General features: G+C 39.6%; 1 protein-coding gene across 4 annotated transcripts in view; it reads right to left on the reverse strand.

The window, feature by feature from the left end:
* Positions 1-20,837, reverse strand: part of SOX5 (SRY-box transcription factor 5) — a 257,211-nt gene that overhangs the window by 67,007 nt on the left and 169,367 nt on the right. For all 4 annotated transcript variants that reach the window (XM_054386406.1, XM_054386407.1, XM_054386405.1 and 1 more), the window contains exon 7: positions 17,118-17,203. In XM_054386406.1, the coding sequence (XP_054242381.1) occupies positions 17,118-17,203 (86 nt within the window). The remainder of the gene's footprint in view (positions 1-17,117; positions 17,204-20,837) is intronic.

Here is a 20,837-nt window from a genome sequence, read left to right on the forward strand (position 1 = left end):
ACTGTAGTCACACTAACAAGAGCTGCTACCATGAAGTAATAACAGTATCCAGAAATCTTTGTTCATTACCTCATTCCTAATGCCATCTCATTTTACTTGACTTACTTGGGTCTGATGATGGGGTTAACGAGTGAGGAGGTGTTTGAGTGGGTGTGAATTAGGGGCGCTGCTAAAATAGAACCTATTTTAACAGTTCTGTGTTTAATATAGTCTGAAGCTCTGTAGCTGGCTTTTTTTTTTTTTTTCAGGTAAAATATTCACATGTTCCAAGGCTGATGCTGACTTTGGCAGAGCACAGATGATATCTAGACATATTCATATTACATGCAGTGTTAGAGAGTGACTTGTGCTTCTGTTCCTTTTTTGCCTTCATCATTTTCACCACAAGCAGGAAAGCTAATGCTTTGCTTTTCCTCCAAAATTTGGGTACTTAACAGTGACCATGACAGAAAGCATTGCTGATAGCTTCTCTCTCTCCATCTCTGTACTCCGCAAGCCATCTTTGCATACCGCACAGCAATCCATTACAATATGTTCTAACATCTGCCTCCTCATATGATGGACGACCTATCTGACTGACCCTTTTTATACTGCTCCAAGACTGGCTGTTCATTACAGTGGGAGGATGAACAGCACTCACTGCTTCTTCAGTTAGCAACTGGTAAAGATATCTCCATTACAGGAAAGACTGGGAATGTCAAGCAGGGATCCTCCTCACTCCCTCCATCTAGCACCAATCCACTCCATACAGAGCCTTCCTTTATCGCTAATTATGTGTTGCATTTCAATCCAGAACAGGGAAGGTCTCTTGTGGGCCCTCCCATCTATCGCTAGTATATTAAACATTTCTGCCAATTAAATTTTTCCATGACATGTATTAACATTACCCAATGTTTGTGACTCCAGCGTGGGAAGCATGAATAATGCAAGAAACAGTACAGTCCTCCATTACACAGGGACACATCTTGTTTTTGCCAAAGTCAGCAACTGTAAAATATCTCTCAAATTCTCCAGTTAATATCATGGCATAATATAGGCTTTTAGTCAAAGGTATCTAAGGTAGCATAAAAGCCCTTCCCAGTGTCACAGGCATTAAATGAAATCCTTATTCTCATCATCCATTTTTCCATCATGTATTTAACATTAACATACTTCAGGACCACTATTGATGTTCCAAAGTCATCTGGCATGAAATGGAATGAAATGGCTCTGAGAACCTAGGGAAGCAATGCACTGACCAGAATGGGCTATCTCTCTTCCCAAGGACGGAAAATACAACCAACATGGGGAAGCTGTTAAAAAAGTTGTCTGCACTGACTCAAATTCAGTCCAACTCCAATTCTTTCACAAATTCCAACCACTACAGAAATAGTTGGCTTTGAGGTTCCATGTCTTACCAGCAATCACAGAAATATTCCAACTTTACTGTCCACTGTTACTTGCTTAACTAACTGGAATGGCCTGGGCAAATGAGAAAGGAAAATGAACCACAGCAGAAAAGTGACACAAAGTAGGGGTAAGTGAAGAATCTACCTGGTTAGGTCTGAACTAATCACTCTCAGCTCCCTGTATAAAAACTGGAATGGACCCTGCAGCTTGAGGATGAATTATAGTTTCATGACTAAAGATGATTCTCATCCCACCATTCCAAGTACAAACCAGGAAAAAAAAATAGGCAGTCTGTACCAAACATGTCCATGTCATTTTGTATTAGCAGTGGAACTGTTTAAAATGAAAACTTTCCTTTCTAAAGTTCATAAAAATACACATATCCTTTTTTCTTGCTACCCAAGTAAGATGAAAATGACTGCCTCCCTCAAAGCTGTACCACTGGTAAGGCATACAGTTACATTTTCAGCACAGAACACATGGGAAGGAGCACATAACTCTCCCAGAGTTGCCTGGAAATTACTTTGGATTTGTGTAGAGAACATATATGTTAACTTGAAGTAGAATGTGAACCCAAGGAAAATGAAGACAAACACTGACAGCTGGCCAATCTTGCCCTTCTTTACTGTGTTTGCCTCAAATATAGTATGTTTGTAAGAATGTGTGAAATACTTCTGAAAATAACAGTTACACTCCATTTAGTTTTAACAAGCAAAGCAATACAGAATTTACAATCCTCTTCAGAAGGATCTGGTTTACAAAAAAATCATGGTGAGACATTGGTAAATTTCCAAGAGGAATCAGATACCTGACTTAGTATCTTGCAATTTTTGGAGCACGGGTGTCTCATTCTGATTATTTTTCTCATAAATGCAAGATCACTCTGATTTTATAAAATAATTTCTTTTAAAATTTTATTTTCAATTTAACATTCCAAAAAGAATTAGACCAATGGTGAAGTGTCCAGCTCTGGAGCTCTCAACACAGGTAAGACATGGACCTGATGGAGTGGGTCCAGAGGAGAGCCATGAGAATGATCAGGGGGCTGGAGCACCTCTCCTGTGAGGAGAGGTTGCGGGAGCTGGGGTTGTTCAGCCTGGAGAAGAGAAGGCTGTGGGAAGACCTAATAGCAGCCTGAAGGGGGCTATAAGAAGGCTGCAGAGGGACTGTTTCCAAAGGCCTGCAGTGATAGGACAAGGGGCAATGGTTTGAAATTAGAGAAGATTCAGACTGGATGTTAGGAACAAGTTCCTTTCCATGAGGCTGGTGGAACGCTGCAACAGGTTGCCCAGGGAGGTAGTTGAGGCCCCATCCCTGAAGATATTCAAGGTCAGGCTCAACAAGGCTCAGAGCAACCTGATCTAGTGAAGGATGTCCCTGCTGATTGCAGGGGGTTTGCACTAGATGACCTTTGTAGGTCCCTTCCAATGCAATCCATTCTATGATTCTATTATATAGCATATATGGCATCTTTCTTCCAAGAGCAGTGTGCAACCACACTTCAAAAGGACACTGAGTACCAACTACAATTTTTTTCTCCATGTAGAAGTGGAAATCTTTACCACCTGCATCTCAGTGGTGACTGGCATAGGGTAGATAGCCTCTCTCATCCATCTCTTAGGGAATTTTGAGGAGTCACACCATTAGGATGTAACAGACATGCTGCATGGCTCATTCCCAATTAAGTAGGACCATATACGATGTGTTAGATCTTTATCCTTCAAATATACATCTACTGTGCAATTCTGAGCCCTGTCCCCAGTAATTAATACACTGCAAGCACAAGAAGGACCACTGGAGATTCCCAAGATCTATGACTGAAAGACAATAGTCATCCTGAAAGGCCTTTTGCCTCAATGAGTGTGTAGCAGGATTATATCAATTGTATCAATGCTTAGGGTAAGCAACATCCTAGAGGATGTACAGCACAGATCTTCTCATAAGACTGAAAATATCTAACCTTCCAGTACTGTTTATAATTAGTGTCACTGTCCAAATTGTTCCCCTTAGAATAATTGTTCTTAAAGATGACACCTAGCAGTGTCACTGCTGACAGCTTTTAGACTTTCAACCCTCCCTGAAAGTAAAGCATTGTATAAACTGCAAATTGTTTTGACTAACAAGACTAACAACTCTGCGTATGAAGTGTTCAGGGACAGTGTAATGCGTGCTAGCAGGATCACATGGCATTTGTAGACACAGGGGGAATCTCTTGCTTTAGAATTCCTCAGTTGGCTGTAACCTCTTTATACTGAATTGCCATTTCGGCAGCAGCAGAAACAAGCAACCCCAAAGATGGTATCTATCCTCACTGACCTAGAGGAAATCTAAGTTGTCAGTGATATTATCCTTCCTCCCTCTCCCCCCTGCTTGTCTTCCATATTCCAATGGCTGTTTATGAGCTCAGCTGTCATTCTTTGCACCAGGGAAAGATAGATAGGACACACCAACGCCAACCTAAGTGACCTTTGGATGTGACAAGATTTTTAGGTCAGTCCCACTAAATGGGAGCCTTGGTGTATCGAGGCTCGCCTCAGGGTGAAATTTCCAGTGAATTTATTATCTCCCAATGCCCTTTGGACTGCTTCCCACCATCAAACACCATGGCAGCACTCGGAACAGGAAGAAATACATTAACTGGAATCTGATCGTTTTAAAAGGTTACAGCTGCCCAAATATAATTTAATTTCATACTTGCCCTTTGAGGGTTTGGTGTATATTTTCATTTTATGACTGCAAATGATAAAGCTCTTAAGATTCTAGGCAATAAAAAGGAAAAGGGGGGCAAAAGTATTTTAAGAGTTGGAAGTCTATTCAGTTTGTAGTCAGTGAACAAAGCGACAAATCAGCTTTTTTTTTTTTTAATCTAACATCTTTTTTTTTTTTCAGTATTCATTCCTTTCTACACTGGATGGTGAACAATATCTTTTAGTGAAATCAAACCTATAATGCCACCCAGTGTGATACAACAGAAACATTTCACGTGCAAGCACCTACCTATCCATTAAGGACCTGCTTCAGAGCAGCAATTAATGTGAAGTGAAATGGAATTTATCTGAATGAAAAAATGACGAAAAAAATTTAAAAATCAGTCAGACTTAACAAAACACTTAATACTTTGAGTTTTAACTGGGTAGGCCATGGCTCACATTAGAACCTCTCCTCTAACACTTCTGCCTGGGCTAAGGTCATGCATACAAGTTCATCTACCCATGTCCACACAATACAATAAAAACTAGGGTACCTGACACTGCTTTTGGGGAAGCTTTCAATTTGCTTGGAGTCTCACACCTGTGCAATAATGAACTTCTAACACACAAATGTATGGGATATGACATCCTATTACAGAACACCAGGAAATTATGCTCAATCTCTCTTCTTCCCCACTTAAAGTGAAAGCAAGCACTATGCACTGAAACACAAGCTACCACACAAATGTGAGAGTGGCCAGCTTGGAGCAGAGGTAGGAAAGCCTAAGTACTCACATCTTTCATTATGCCCAATGAACACTCAGTTAACAAATGAATGAATGCCACCTCATCAAACATTCTGATACAATTTTGATGACTGTTTCCTTTCCACAAAACTAATCACAGGAAAAATAAAACAGCTGTGGCAAGGAGGAAGAATTAAGTGTGAATGTTGTCTATCCTATTTTCAAAGCCACTATAAGAAATTAATTATTGCTGGGCCCTCAAATCCCTTCAGGCCTCTTTAAAAATCTTATCCAAACACACTACACCATTCAAATTGCTTTGCCACCAGTGTATCTTACCAGAGTGCAGCAAGAAGCAAGGCTGGGATGATAATGGGAATGGGATGAGCAGCGCTGACTGTCCCAAAATGAACTATTCTAAGACAGTTATTGGTGACACACCAGGACACTGAGTTAAATGCAAGCTATATATAAATGACATACTGCTTACCCTAAATATCAATAAGTTCTGAGTTTGCAAAGTAAATAGCTGAATGTTGAACAAACACCAATGCAGAACCACTGTGTAGAAAGTAAGAGATATTTAAGGACTTTTAAACCTACTACCATCTATTATTGTTTCAATTGTGAAACTTCTGATTTTCAGAAGTTCAGAGTTTAATGGTAAAAGCAACATCGGAGATAAAACAGGACTTCAGTCATGTCCTTTTGCCAAATTCAGCTAGATCCATTTGGTTCCCTTAATGAAATAAATATGCTGCTGTATTCTATGGTAATGGCCCAAAACACTTTAATAACACAATCATAAGCTGTAATGTTTTGGTGCATTAACACAGAACACACTGTTACAATTTGTAAAGAGTGTTTTGAGCCGTGAAATGGAAAAGAAAAATTAGGAAAAGAAAAGCCTTTGTTGCCAGATGCTATTTTCACACTCCAGCACAGTGTAGCTCACAGAGTGGACACTTCACCTTCAGAAGGGCAGAGAGCTGTGGGCCTTGCTCTCAGGTGTTCTGGGAAACAGCCAGCCTTCCCTGGCACAGCACCCATGGGGAGGCACTCAGGGATGCTGCTTTTCAGGCCCCTGAGCACATCAGGCATGGGGACAGGTACCACCCCTCCTGGCACCCCATGTCTATGAGGGATTAACCTCGTTCCCTTGCACACAAACTGGCAGTCCCAGGCCCCTTTGGGAGAAATCGGTACTGTACCTATAGAAAAGAGCTGAAAAAAGCTACTCCACAGCAGTCCCCAAAGACAATTTGGCTCCCTCAATATGCCACAAACAGATTGCCCCTGTCAGCCGCCGCTGGTGCAGTATGTGGCACAGCTGTGGTTACTAAACCACAGTACAGCTCACAACACAGCTACACAATTCTGCTGTAATGCAGATTTTAAACAGAGAGAGCAATGACTCCAAACAGCAAGACACAGGCTGGAAAATGCTTTTTAAAACCTGCTTCCACTACCAAGACAGCATTTTAAACTTTCTTATTGCTATCCTGTTGTATTGCTAACCATAGGATACTGATTTCAAAGCTTCTTCCAGCTTTTAAAAATAGTTATTTTCGTGTGTGCACATTTTGCTGTTTTAGTTTGATTTGTGTGTTTGCCCATTAGAGAAAGACAATTCAGACAATAGCTTGCTGACAGCCCTGCTCTCTGTAATTCTGGAGTTTGTCAGTCTCTGAGATAGATGATTTAACAAATTTGCAGTGTATTTCTGGGTGGGTAAGTTCTCTGTGGTGTGATCCATCTTTACAGCTAAGAGGTTAAGGAATGTAAATCCAGTAGTCTGTAGAATCCAGCAGAATGTTAAGTCCAGTATCCAGCAACACTTTTCCCCTTAGCTACCTAATGAATGGACAGCAAGAGAAACAGACCATTGGTAAAAATGGCAAATAAGACAGTTACATAAAGTCAAAGAGATACTTAGAAGCTAGTCTAGAAATTAGACTTGAACATGAAAAACAAAGTTCAGGTGGGTTAAACACTTAAAAACTGGTCTTGAGGTCCACTAGGAGCTACAGGAACTGTTGCATCCAAATTTTCTTGTTCAGATTTGTCTTATGAAATCCACTGGAGTGGAAAATATTAAGCACTTATGAAGTGAGAAAAGGGATTTGAGGAAACAGCCTAGGAATTGGGGGAACACCTCAGTAACAAGCTTATACTACCCAGGCACAACAGAATAATTAAGTTTAACACTCTGACTCTGTTACATCTCCACATGCTATTGAGCTAAGTTCAATTGATGACTTTGGAAAGGAAACAAACAGAATGAGCATCTTGACATCAGTGGTTTGTTGTCTATATTCTACAGTAACTAAGTATTTCCCAGTTCCAAAGTGTGCCTCATGTTAGCCTCCATTCATAAAAGGTGCTTAAATATCCTGGCTGGTAACAGTTAAACTTGGCAAGGAATCAGATGTAAGAAAGACAGGATGAGAGCAAGAGCACAAGAACTTTTAATGGCTTGCACTGATCCTGCTGTATGCAGTTTCTATCCCTGGCCAGCGATAGTCTTGTTGTGTGCACATTTACTATGCTCTTCATTTATTCCTATCCCATTCTGCCTTGTGAATCGGAAATGACCTAAAACGTTTGGAGAAAAAGAATGGTCACAAACAAGATTGTAATAAGAAATAAGACATAAATAAAAATTCCTACACATTCATGTCTTATCTGCATCTAACAGTAAGGCATACGACCTAGGTGCAACAAATCTCTCTATTCAAGGGACATTTGCTTGTGTTAACTTTTAGGATGCATGAAATGTAGTCATTTGATTTGTGGACCTAAAGAAGTGAGTGAGTGTCAGTAAGTAGCTAGTTCTCTGTAAGTCAAGTTTTATCACTGTTGTTGTTATTTGTGGCACTGTTCAGCAAGCTCTGAAGAGTGATTTACAGCTTTCCTGTGTGTTTCTCTCACAATGTTCTGCTGAGGCACTGTAAATATGCACTTTTGGCAGAGTGCAGCATGAAGACAATGAATTCCAAAATACCCAGAAAAACTCACTAGTCAGACTGCAGCTTTTGTGTTTTAAAGGAGGCCTGTAACTCCCCCAGTTCATGGTTTCAGAGTGAGTCCTCCACAGCCAGGCAAGCCCCACTTAGTGTGATTTCCTGTTGCCCCCCCACCAGACCGTTTGCTCAGGATTATACAATCTTATTTGCATGATTATATAATCTTCTTTTCAGCAACATCTCTCTGAAAAGAGCAAACAACATAATAGGAAAACCAGTAGCATAAGCCAACTAATTCAAAACCCAGTGTCTGGAATGCGCAAAAGGGCACAAAGTAGAAAAAATAATCATTTGTGTGTGTGTGTGTGTTGTTCCTAGATTTTTCATACAGACCTTTCCAGGGAGAATTAATTCCAAATGAATTTAAGCTACTAAATACTGCGTTCTGTGAAACACAAACACTTCACAGGTTTGCTGTACGGAGGGCAGCACTGTTTCAGTTATCTCAAGGTATATGCAGAAAGGTGGCTATTTATTTCTTTCTTGACAGATGCTGCTTTGTGGCAGTATAGGAGAGCTGTCAGATGTTTTCCCCCCCCTGGTTTAAGACCGTGGCAGATAGGTGTTGCCACTGCGGCTATTTTGGCACAGGTTTTGTCCTGCAGGTGGTTGAACTCCTAACTTTGACACTATCATTGCAACCATCCAAAGTCCTAGTTACATCACACAGATGAATAAACCAAGTCTTAGCTGACGTACGTGCCTCCACTGCACGACTTTGCTCTTCATTCATATACTTCAGACTTTGTCTTAGACAGGACATTGTTGTAAGTGAAGATTGTCATATTCCAATCTGCAAACAGGCTCTTCTGCGGGCTGCTAAAACTACTTATGATGTCAGTTACTTCAGCAATATTCATCTAAAATTAATGCCTTATAAATAATCAAGGAGTAATCTGCTTCTGTCTGTCAGGCTAACCCCAAAAAGAAAGAAGTGTAACATTTTTGTGAGAGAAAAGAAATTAAGGACGACCTGACCTCACAAGCATGCTTGCCAGACAACTACATACTCTTTTCTTGCATGACCTATTTTTCCCTGCTCACACCACAGAGACGTTTCAAACAAACGGCCAATAATTGAACACTTGAAACACACAGAGGGTTGCCACCCAAACAAGACACTTGGGCATCTTAATGGCTTTAGCAGGTTTACAACTTGTTATCTCTTTTCAAGTGGAGCAAGAGCTGTTTCTCTAGTCCATAAAGGGCAGTGTCAAATGTCATACCTTTCCAGAAATTAGGGTATTGGGTATGTATGGATCATGGCCTAATATTTTGTTGCGTATCACCCAGTGTGTGCATTGCCTGTGTGGCAGATTGTGCCAGTTGCATACATCTAGTCTACTTGGTGTTTTAGTTATAAAACAAATTAGCATGAGGAGTAACTTAGAGCTAAAGAGATTATTTCTAGTTTAAGTAAGCTTTCTTATAGCCTAAGTGCCAATGCTGGAATACTTTCAACCTGCTTTTCAAAGATGCTCAAAACTATTGCCTATTAAATTCCAGTGAGATATAGAGAACATCTGGTTCCGCTACCAGAAGCAGATTTTGTACCAGTACATTTTGTACATCACCTGTAGTATGAACTAGTTAATATTTGTGATTTTCAACCTTCTTTGGTCTGAGAACTCCACAACCATCTCAGTAGAGACAAAGGCCAACGTATCATGATATAAAAGCCTACCTACAACAGGTCAACTTCGCTGAAACACCTTTCAGACCCATAAAAATTACTAGTGGGCCTCTCACAGAAAGTCATTTTATACCATTATGAGATTTTTACAGTCACTATAAGCTAAAGGAGCAGGAATGGTCATCTTTTGCTAATTCACAGAAGACACAAAGGTAAGAGAAAGCTTGAGACAGAGAAAGGCAAAGGAAAATGAAACCAACACAAGAGATAAGGTGGAAGAAAAATAGAATACAGGTGTGCATATGGAGGATGAGGCAAAGGACTGGGTTTTTTCATGCTGGGGCTTCTACATACAGACAATGGTATGAAACATAAGGTTGGCAAATCCAAAATAACATGGAAAAGACATTGCTTGTGCTATATTTCCATTGTCCAAATGTCAGACACCTTCTGGGAACCTGGGGGGTGCAGAAAGGAGGAGTAATGCTGTTTGAGCATCTTGTAACAGGTTCTTCCTAAAGGGGATTTCTTGAAAACTGCTAGGGTCTGATGCTAGCCCATATGGGCTCAGAAAGTAGGGAAAATGCTGGCTGCACTTTTTCCAGGCTATTTGCATATGTTCTTTAGTATGCAGAATGTCTCGGTATGTAATTGAATTGTTGTTTTTGCCTCTATTAATACATATGCAAATGAGTCACTACTGCAGCTGTGCTGTATTAATCATATGTGTGCTTCTGTCTGTCTGCCCCGCAGGCTCAGGGTTGGGAGGAGGGGGAAGAGGGAATTCAGTCTCTTTAACCTACAAGAAAACTCACTCATGCAGACAGAGGTCTGCTAGCAAACAGCAGGCCTGAGTTACAACTGGAAGGAGAACAGGCTGGTCATTTTTCAGTCTTTTTCCATTTTTCATATATATGGATGGACTCTGAAAGTTATGAAGAAAGGACTGTTAATCTAGATAAAATGAATGTGCTACCACTGCTCTTTTTTAACTCTGGAGGGCTGTAGAGGGAATTATAAACTGACAACCTACAGAGTGGCCATGATGTTGTTTTACCATGTGTATTTACTGCCTGAAAATGTCCACTTTACATATGTTCACTCCCAGTGCTCAATAAAATACAAGGCATTTTTACAAACCTGTCATAATGATTATCCTGGACATTGATTGGATTCCAATAAAATGATGTGATCAAGCTTTTCATTCAGATCTGTTTTGATAGAATATATTGAATTTACCCATAACATTGTGTAAGATTCTATCAAAAGCAAGTATGGGCTATTTAGATGCCAACCACAAAGCACATTTACCCAACATGAGCAAGACTTATTTGAGCTGATATGTTCTGTGGTTCATGCTCTTATACAACCTATCACAATCTCTAGCTCTCAGCAGGTATCCAGAAAGTGAGAACTAGTTGCATCCTGGCATTGTGAGGTTTGCTTTTCAGTTAATTGGGAGAAACCTTTTCCATTTAAAAACACAGGGATTGCTCAGGAATGCTCTTGGCAATCAATAGCCCCTCTCCCCACACCTTACTTACACAGTTCAATGCATGTCTTGAGTGGTAAAATAATGCAACAGGTTGCCCAGGAATGTGGTTGTCCCTGGAAACATTCAAGATGAGCCTCTACATGGCCCTAGGCTGCCTCATCTAGTTAGAGGTGTCACTGCTGACTGTAGTGGGGTTGGACAAGATGACCTTTGAGGGTCCCTTCCAACCCAGTGCAATCTGTGAATTTTAAAATCATCACTAAAACTTTGTAATAAATAAGAAATTTTGGAAAAGTCAAAATTTTTATGACAACTTACCCCAAACTCACATAAAGCTCTTCACTCTGCTTACATGGTTGTAGCTTCACTTAGCTGAAGAATACTAAGTCCCACTTTTCTAGCTGAAAAACTGGACCTTGGCCTTCAGTGATCTTTTTAAAATGGGCAGAATAGGTGGCACAAATCTAGTGGCCAGAGCATTCACATACAAAGCCAGCATCAAGTGGTGGACAGAAGTAGAGACTATAGAATCTGCATGACTCTAGTAATTTTTTAAAAAGGGGCATCCAACAAAAATGTGTAGATATTATATTGGTTTATTACTCCTGTTGTTATGATTATTTGTGATGGCCATCAGAAACAGCATAGCAATACACTGAGCTAATGGCAGATGGACAAATGCCATTTTTTGGTTATGCTAATGTCGCTTTGCATGTATTTAGCTGTTTTTTTTCCCCAGATGTGTGTGCTCACAGTGAAAAACTGATTCTACTTTTTTATGCTTAAGTGGATCGCATGAGTATTATAATATTGTAATTAAACTGTGCACTAATGATTCATTCCCTACAAATTAAGTCAGTCCTGTTAATGAGAACAGGTAAAGCAGAAAAAGCAAACAGTGAAAGGACTCACTGTTGAAAAGCCAGCTTAGACGATATTTAAAGGTAGACACTACCCAGCCAATAGAAGCAATAACCTTCCACTAAAAAGTGGTCTGCCTTCTTCTAGGCAAAGAACTGGTTATAGCAACATCCCAAAGAAGTCAAGAATGTAGACTGTAGAGTAAGCAAATAATGGGTAAAGTGTTGCCACATTTTGGCTACATCCCATAGAGACACTAATGGGGAACTGGACTTCCTTTCTTGACAAAAAATAATTCATATGTCTTTTAGCTCTGTCAAATTGGCTCACCAGCACAAGGAAAGACTCAAGCTCAAGTATACAGATATATCACTACAGTGTTCATAGTTTTTCAGGGTCTACTGTCACAGATTTGAGGTGTTGTAACACTGGAAGGCCACCTATTTAATCTGGTCAAGACTGGTTATGTCTACAGGTTACAGAAACAAGTTAGACAGAGATATGCCAAAAAACAAAAAAATTTAAATGTGCTTAATAATTAATGCATGACGATATAGTGTCACCTCTTTAAGACAGAGGGGAAGTTCTATCACCAGGAACATTTCAAATTAAGGAAATACTACAGGGAAATAACCTGAATTGGCAACTGGAGAGATGCAGCTCACCCCTGCAATGGTGCAGAAGCCAAAAGGAAGCTAGTATATAAGAAAAAAAAGTGAAAGCTGATGGAGCAGGCAGTCCTCATGCTTTATTTTTGTTTCAGAGGCAACAGATGCTTTATGTAATACTCATATAACCACAGGAGCAGTCTATCTTCTGATCAGTCACTGTATACTTGTTAAATAGCTCTATCCTTTCCATTTCCTTCAAGTAAAACAAACATGGAGACCACAGATGATTATGTGACCCTTAAGATATCTAGAAGCAAGGTTTCCAAAGAAAAAATTCTAATGAGTCACACACCTAAATAACAGCAAGATGAACGACTCTGAGAAGAGTTTAATTTTACTCAAAATCTAGCCACTTGTATCAGTGCCTACATGTGGCCCCAATTCCTCTAAAACTGTGATCCAGACTGTCTATGCTAAATTCCACTGAAATTTAGTCCTTGGTATGCATCTTCCCACACCACTGAAAAACACGGGTTTGTAGTAGGAAAAGAGTAATTGAGCCAAGCACTTAACAAAGAAAATACAGACTAAAAAAAATGGCAAAATAATTTTTTCCAAATATGTTTGAGATCTAACTCTGCTCATCATCTTTACAGAAATAGCCAAGGAGAATCTAATCAGGATTCTTCAAGTGGTTGGTCTTCAGAACTGAGACCCAGCTAAAATACTTTCACACTCGTATGGTGGTGACCTGAGGTTCTCTTGATCCATATAATAATGACAGGTTTAGTCATAACACCAAATACAACCTCCAATAACTATGATGTCCTTTTCATGCTAAGATGAAGAGGGAAGAAAGTCTGAACATGGCCACTCAAAACTTTTTGGGGTGTTTTTCCAAGAGCATATGTTTGTCTTTCAATGCAGTCATGGAGATACACAGTGTTTGTACTACTGCCAATTAATCAGTTGTTACTATTTGGTTCCCAAACAATCTGGGAAAACTGAACCACACTCCCAGTGGTACAGATTGCTCTCCATTTTCAGATCAGGCAATCAGATCCTTTGTTTCCTACATGCTCAGAAAGCACTCAGGAATTATTTTGTCTCAGGAAAGAAACCCCTAGATATCGTTTCATACTGAACATGCTCAGACTCCCAGAAACATCTATTCCATACTAGGTATGCCCAAGATGGTTGGTATTAGAACACTCACTTCAGCTGACTTTGTTAGAATGTGTCACATGATCTTTGCTTACAGCTTTCAGCACAGATCTTCAAGATGGAGAAATTTAATTCCCTCATCTACTGATCCATACAGGAAAACATCAGGTTGATCTAAGGCATGACACAGCACTTACAATTCAGCAAAACACAGTATCAATCTTATGTTCATTTTTTTTCTTGTTTATTTGAAGCAGTATTGTCAAGAGCAAGGCCATGTGAAATTCAGGGGGAGAAAAACCAACAAAAGAAATTTGCATTCTAGCCAGAAGAGATTTTACTGCAATGAGGGTCCATTTTAAAATGACAGTTCAAACAGTGTTTGGGACTGAATCTTCTCATTAACAAAGGATAGGTAAAAATTTTTTTTCGGGTGGCACTTATGTCATTCAATGTGGGTATAAGTGGCTATGTAGGCTGCTAGAAAGCTCTTTATCAGAGGACAGGTTCATGCTAATTCCAGCTTCTCCAACATGGTCCCCATCTATCCACTCTTGAATGTAAGTTTTAGTTTCTATTCTCATGGAGTCATTAGTCTCTCTGTGGATACTGGAAATAAAGGCAATCAGGTATGGCTAATTGTGTTGGTTATCAGATGACAGATTTTGTATACCCCAGTGAGGCTCAAAAGCAGGGAGAGAAACGAGGGCTTCAGATTACGAACCTTTCAATGGGAATCAACAGGGCATTTCAAAACAAGAGACTACATTTTCACTGGCAAAAAGTATCTGTGCCACAGGAAAACAATCAGGTGTTAGCTGTTCTTCTATAAATACAGTCTGCATTTCATATACAAAAAGAAATTCGATTTTGACAACCAGGGATAAAAAAGTACTTCCTGTTGATCTCGACAATACGCTACAAAAGCCATGCCCCAACTTCAAATCCTCTGATGAAATAACAAAGACATGTTTATGGCTATACAAACAAACAACAAGAATTCCTTGGCTTTGTCTTCACTAAGATAACACTGTGTACCAAATTCTGCTGGAAGCAACAAACTGAGCATTGTGTCAGCTTCTTTGATCTCCCCTGAAAACTACTTCTTTTAGTATTCAAAGCCTGAAAGATGAGTGATAGGGAGAATAGAAACAAAAAGAAAAGAAGTAACATTGTACTTTTCTGGCCTTCTACTGTCTGATGACCAGACGGCAGAGGGATTGTAGGGAACAGTGGTTATATGCAATGTAAGGAAATGTCTGAAAGAGAGGGCAATGGCTGCACATTCACTCATGCCATTTAAAGGTGGCTTTGCACTGTTTTTTCATTACAAACACCATGAATGTTTATTCACGACTGAAGAACAGTCACCACTGAGCTAAACTGGATTTGAACAGAGTTTGGAAGCCACAAACCTTCTAGGCTAGCAGTGACACCAGGTTAAGCTCCACGCACCTTAGTACAGGCAGAGTCCATTCTGACTACTATATCATAAAACCTTTCCCAAAGCACATCTAGCCTATAAAGCTCTTCCAAGTGACATCAGAAATTAAAAGGCATGTGATAAACTAAAAATCATTGTTAAGACATGAAGAAAGACAACTCCAGTTTTTTTCTGGCATATACATAGACTTAAGAGATCAAGTCTGAAAGTTCTGGAGAAGTCTACAGTTATTAATTTGAATCCCTCCTGCGGACTGGCTGCCAACTCTCCCTTTAGTGCCAGACTAAATGTATGTAGCAAAACAACACAGGTGAATTTGGTCAATAATTTTGTTTTAATCTTCTCCTTCACACAAAAACAAGAGGCCTTTGAGGTTTTGCAGTTTTCCACAACCTAAACTCATCTTAAGATATTTATGAAGTCAGTCACATTCACACAAAGCCCACCTTTTTATAAGGAAACTGTCAATATGATAAACCCTGTATTAATCAGAACACTTCAGCCCACTGCATGCAGAGATACAGCCCAAAGCTGGTCCTGAAATGAAAAGTAAACCATCCTCCCAGCTTACTGGAGCATGGATGCATTATTTTTAGGTATAATGACTGCATAAATAAGGAGAATTAGATGTCGTTTTCTCTTCCAAATGTGTGTTCATGAATGTTTGGCTGCTCTAAGAACTTTATCAATACTGACATTACTCCCTCAAATTCATTTTAGAGGGATGACTTTTATGGCTCCCTTGATTTTTAAGCCACCTACGGTATCTGTAACTCAGAATCAGAAACTAACACACAGGACAGTGTAGCTTTTCATACAAAGGCACAATAGGAACGAATGTATTAACCTCTGCAGTGCATGGAATGTGTCAACTTACACACTGGCAGCTATTGCTGTGAAACTCAGCTAACTTCCGCTGGCTGTGTTAAAATAAAATAAACCAAAAAAAATCTTCCCCAGAACTACGTCCCACGCTCTTGTATGCTGGCCAAACAACTGAAAATATCTGATGGTGCACACAGTCTACTTCATACTTATTCTGGCCAAACTGAGTTTGAGAAAGCATTTTACATGTACTGTTTATTAATGCTGAGCTTTTACAAGCAGGTACAAAGCTCTGTTGTTCCATGTGACTTGGGAAATGATAATGAGCAGGAAGACAAATTAGCAATGGAGAGTATGGCCTTTTTTTGTTTCTACAAAAGCGTCAATCCAGAATTTGCAGAACTAGAGATTAGTTAGATCTAGATCTCATTTTACTCTCAAATTCTACCTGGCTTCACCCTACCAGTAAAGTATACATAGCAGGTAACAAAATTCAAACTGTGAAGATGGACATCACAGTTGCTTAATTGCAATTACTTGACAAGGCTTATGGGTCTGATCGGGAATACTTGAGGAACACCTGCACCACACACCCTAACACCTTATCAGGAATTTTTAATCAGATGCATCTGGCTACCAGATCAACTTCTTAATGTAACTCAAAAATGATTCTTTAGTATCTTTCCACCTGTTTTCTAATTGTCTATGTTAAATTGGCATAATCACTAATTATCTGCACTACAGCAGTGCCTAAAATCTGCTGGGTACCATAAAACACTGTAGGTGGGGCCAGCCATTGCTCTGAAGAGCTTACAGCCTCAAAGGACATAATCACGTTACGCGACTTTTAAGCAGTTTAAAAGTGCTTGTCAGGGCAGTGCTTTTCTGCCTGGCTGTGTGTTTGCTTTTGCTGGTTTACATCTAGACAGCCTTTCCAGCCTGCATCAGAACTACCTTAGGAAAAAGACAAGCGAACACACTGCTGCCTGGAAATGTAAAGTAGAAACCTGAAAGTAGCTAAATTGACAATAAAGATGTAAAAATGTAACAAAAAGTTCCCTCGAGGTAAAAGGAAAACGTGTATGATTTGATGATTATTGTGCTGCAGATGCAAATTTTATGTGAAGAGAACAAACCAAACCCCCTGTTAATTGCATTGTGTTCAAATGGAAAAGAAAACTGTTTTTCATATTTACTTAACCTTTGCCTCTTCTGCATTGTTTTTGGACTTACCTGCAGTTGGAGTGGGCCTAAGCCTGGTGTTGCTGCGGCAGCAGCTGCCATGGTAGTTGGGATCAGCTGAACAGGGTAAGGGTCACCTAAGTAAGAGAATAATAGAGGCGTCAGCACCTTTTATCTACTCTCCACCTGCAAATTAAAGTCCTGCATTCACTCTTTCCAAAAGCCTTCTTTTGTGTGCCTTGTTGAGGCCTAATGAAAAGCTCTATTGTGCAGCCTTTTACTAACTCTCTTTTCACAATTCTGGCTGAGAGAGGAATGTGAATAAAAGGCACAAGCAATTAAGGCGGAAACCTCATCCTTTTTCATGATGTATTTAGGGAAATGGAAAAAAAACCTGCACATTGATCAGAAGGCTGCACTTCAGGAAAAAAAAAAAGAAAAAAAAAAAAGAAAGAAGATGGGGGTGGAGGAGAAGAAAAGAAAACCAGAACAACCTTGATAAGATCACGGCATTTAGAAGGGGACAAATTTACAAGCTTGTCCAGAATATGAAGTTAACCAAACTCTGCTCACTGTTAGTAAACTGAGCCTCACACAGATCAGAAATGGCACTCCCCTGACTACTGTGTTTTCTTTAGGTGACAAAAAAAATCTTGCTTTAGTTTCAGGGTTTGATCTTTCAACAGGAAAAGCTATGTGAAGTTAACTAAATCAGATACAAGCCTCCGAAATCCCTGCGCCAACTCCACTTCATGACTTCTAATTCAGTTTTGCTTCTGAGGGAAAGCTATTTCAGTTTTACCAAGCTGAACAAGATAAAATGACTCAGTAAAGGTTTAAGAAAAAGTTGCCAGTGTTTATAAAGGAGAATTAGCTGAGATGACAAAAACTGAGATGGAGGCAGGCAAGTCTTAATGTGATGGACTGCTCATTTGGTCCCTCCTTACACATCCCTATTTGTTAAACATATCTTTATTTGTTAAAATTAACTTCATACTAGCCCTTCAACAAAACTATTAAGAAAATTATATTTATAAAAAAAAAAGCTACATGCATTATATTGCTTCTCCAAATGATACAATGTTCAATCACTTTCCACTCAAATAAGCATCACCAGAGCATTTCTGTATGTCCCTATGCTCTGGCAGTGTGCATGAGATCTGTAGCATTAAAATAGCCACTTGAAATGGACTATGGAAAGGGCAGAACTCTTCATCAGGAAAATCTACTTAAATGTTCCTGTACCCTTCAACACAAAGGTAGATGAAAAGTTTTCCTCCTTTATTGTGCTTTTTTGAGTGAACCAGGGGAAAAAAACACAAATTAAGAAGGCAATGCAGGCTGTTATTATCAACTATTATTAGTTATTATTGAACTAAGGTTTAGAATGGTATCAAGCCTAAGTTATAGGAAACAGAAAGCAGAGGGAAATAAATTTATCTCCTGGTTTTGAAATATTACAAATAAGCTGTGTTGTTGTATAAACATTTAGGAAAATAGCTAATGTTTATTTTTCCCTTTTCATTCAAGCTTTTAGGATCTCCTGTTAAGAATGAAATATTCTAACTTCTAGAAAGGAGAGCTAGAAAAAACCTGGATCTGTAAAGTATCTTAAGAGATAATTAATTTCAGTAAGCACAAAAGAGCAAGGAATATACACAAACACTGTGCCATGTCCTGGGTCACTCAACAGGCCGATGGAAGAGCCAAGACTAAAACCTGCAGATAACTCTTCACATGGTGCAGGAGAAACTGCCATTCCTCAAAATATTAACAAAGGCCTGATCTCCTCTGATAAATACGTCCCTACTCACTCTGCTTTTACTCTAGAATATTATACATTGTTTTACTGTCCTTAAGTTTATTCCCATATCAGACCGAAGATTCTGCCTGGACAATTTTAGTTAATTCTGAAGTCTGGGAATTGCACATCTTAACTATTTCACTACTTCTTCAGTAAGTATCTTATTTTTAGACATAGAATGTCCTTACATTTTTTTCCCAAGCTCTGAGAACATTTCAGGAATGTAAGGCAAGATATACAATTATTAGAAATAGATATTTCCCAAGCCATACACAAGTCTGTGTCACTAAAACCCCAAAAACATTTCAAAACCAACTATAGTTCTGGTGTATGAGAAGCTGGACATGAGCCAACAGTGTGCACTTGCAGCCCAGAAAGCCAATAGCATCTTGGGCTTCGTCAAAAGGAGCATGGACAACAGGTCGAGACAGGTGGTTCTGCCCCTCTGCTCTGCTCTGACTGCACCTGGACTACTGTGCCTAGCTCTGGAGCCCTCAACACAGGAAGGACATGGACCTGATGGAGTGGGTCCAGAGAAGGGCCACGAAGATGATCGGGGGGCTAGAGTATCTCTCCTATGAGGAAAGGCTGAGGGAGCTGCGGTTGGGTTGTTCAGACTGGAGAAGAGAAGGCTCTGGGAAGACCTAATAGGAGCCTTCCAGTACCTGAAGGGGGCTACAGGAAGGCTGCAGAAGGACTGTTTCCAAAGGCCTGCAGCGATAGGATGAGGGGCAATGGTTTGAAATGAGAGAAGAATATATTTAGATTGGATGTTAGGAACAAGGTCTTTACCATTAGACTGGTGGAACACTAAAACAGGTTGCCCAGGGAGGTAGTTAATGCTCCATCCCTGAAGATATTCAAGGTCAGGCTGGGCAAGGCTCTGAGAAATCTCATCTAGTGAAGGATGTCCCTGCTCACTGCAAGGGGATTGAACTAAATGACCTTTGGAGGTCTATTCCAACCCAAACCTTTCTATCACTCTCTGATTCTGTAATACAGCACCCAAGGAAGTGAATGGGATATGGTGGGGTATATTAGAGGTGTTGGTAAACGCTGTGAGCCAGTGGCTGAGGGAAGAAAGGTGGCAAGGCTGAACCATCAGTTCTCTCTCAATGCATTATTTATTTATCCTTCCTTTGCTCTGTTCTCCACAAACATACCCAGAACCTCTTTCCTGAGAATTTATGCACTGCAGCTTCTTTCAATTTCAAATCACATCTTCATCCTTGCTGAAAATAATCTTCCAAAATCTTGCTCAGAAGAGGATTTTTCATGAAGTGCATTCACTTGTAAGCCACTCTTTCTATGAACTGTCCCCATTATCCCCACTAAAACGTTTTTCTGCAAAAGTGAGTTGTGGTACAGAGCCAAGTGGACATCTTGTCCCAAAATGCAAAATAACAACCCTGTGGTGTTTAGGGGCTTGATTTTCAAATTACTAGCTACCAAAATCATGGATATTAAATAACTGCATACTTGTGGAAATACAACATTGGCTCTTAAACCGTTTATATGTTTTGAGAAATTTTATCAAAGGAGTTTAGTAAACTAAAAACCATTAAGACTTTTTTTTAAGAGAAAAGAAAGCATAAGAGCCAACATTATGTGTGTTGTACCATTCACCTGAACTCCTCAGATGTTTTTTGTATTCCTTTTTCTGTCACTCATCTCATTTATTCTCCTTCATGGTGTAATTCCCCCTAGTGTCTTGTCTTGTCTCCTGACAGGCTGCAAGCTCTTCAGAGAAGGCACAATTGTCTTACTTGCTATATAAATCAAGTTACATGCTAATGTTAAATTATAATGTTTTGACAGGATTTTTAAGTTGAACTTGATTATATGAAACAATAGAACACTTTCATTTTTTTTTCCCTGAAATTTTCTTCTTTAAAAGAAAACTATACCAGAAAAGAAGAAGTAGGGGGGTTATTTGCCATGATTTTTTTTTGTTGTTGTTGTTTTCC

The sequence above is a fragment of the Indicator indicator genome, chromosome 14 (genome assembly GCF_027791375.1).
Source record: "Indicator indicator isolate 239-I01 chromosome 14, UM_Iind_1.1, whole genome shotgun sequence".
Classification (NCBI taxonomy): domain Eukaryota; kingdom Metazoa; phylum Chordata; class Aves; order Piciformes; family Indicatoridae; genus Indicator; species Indicator indicator.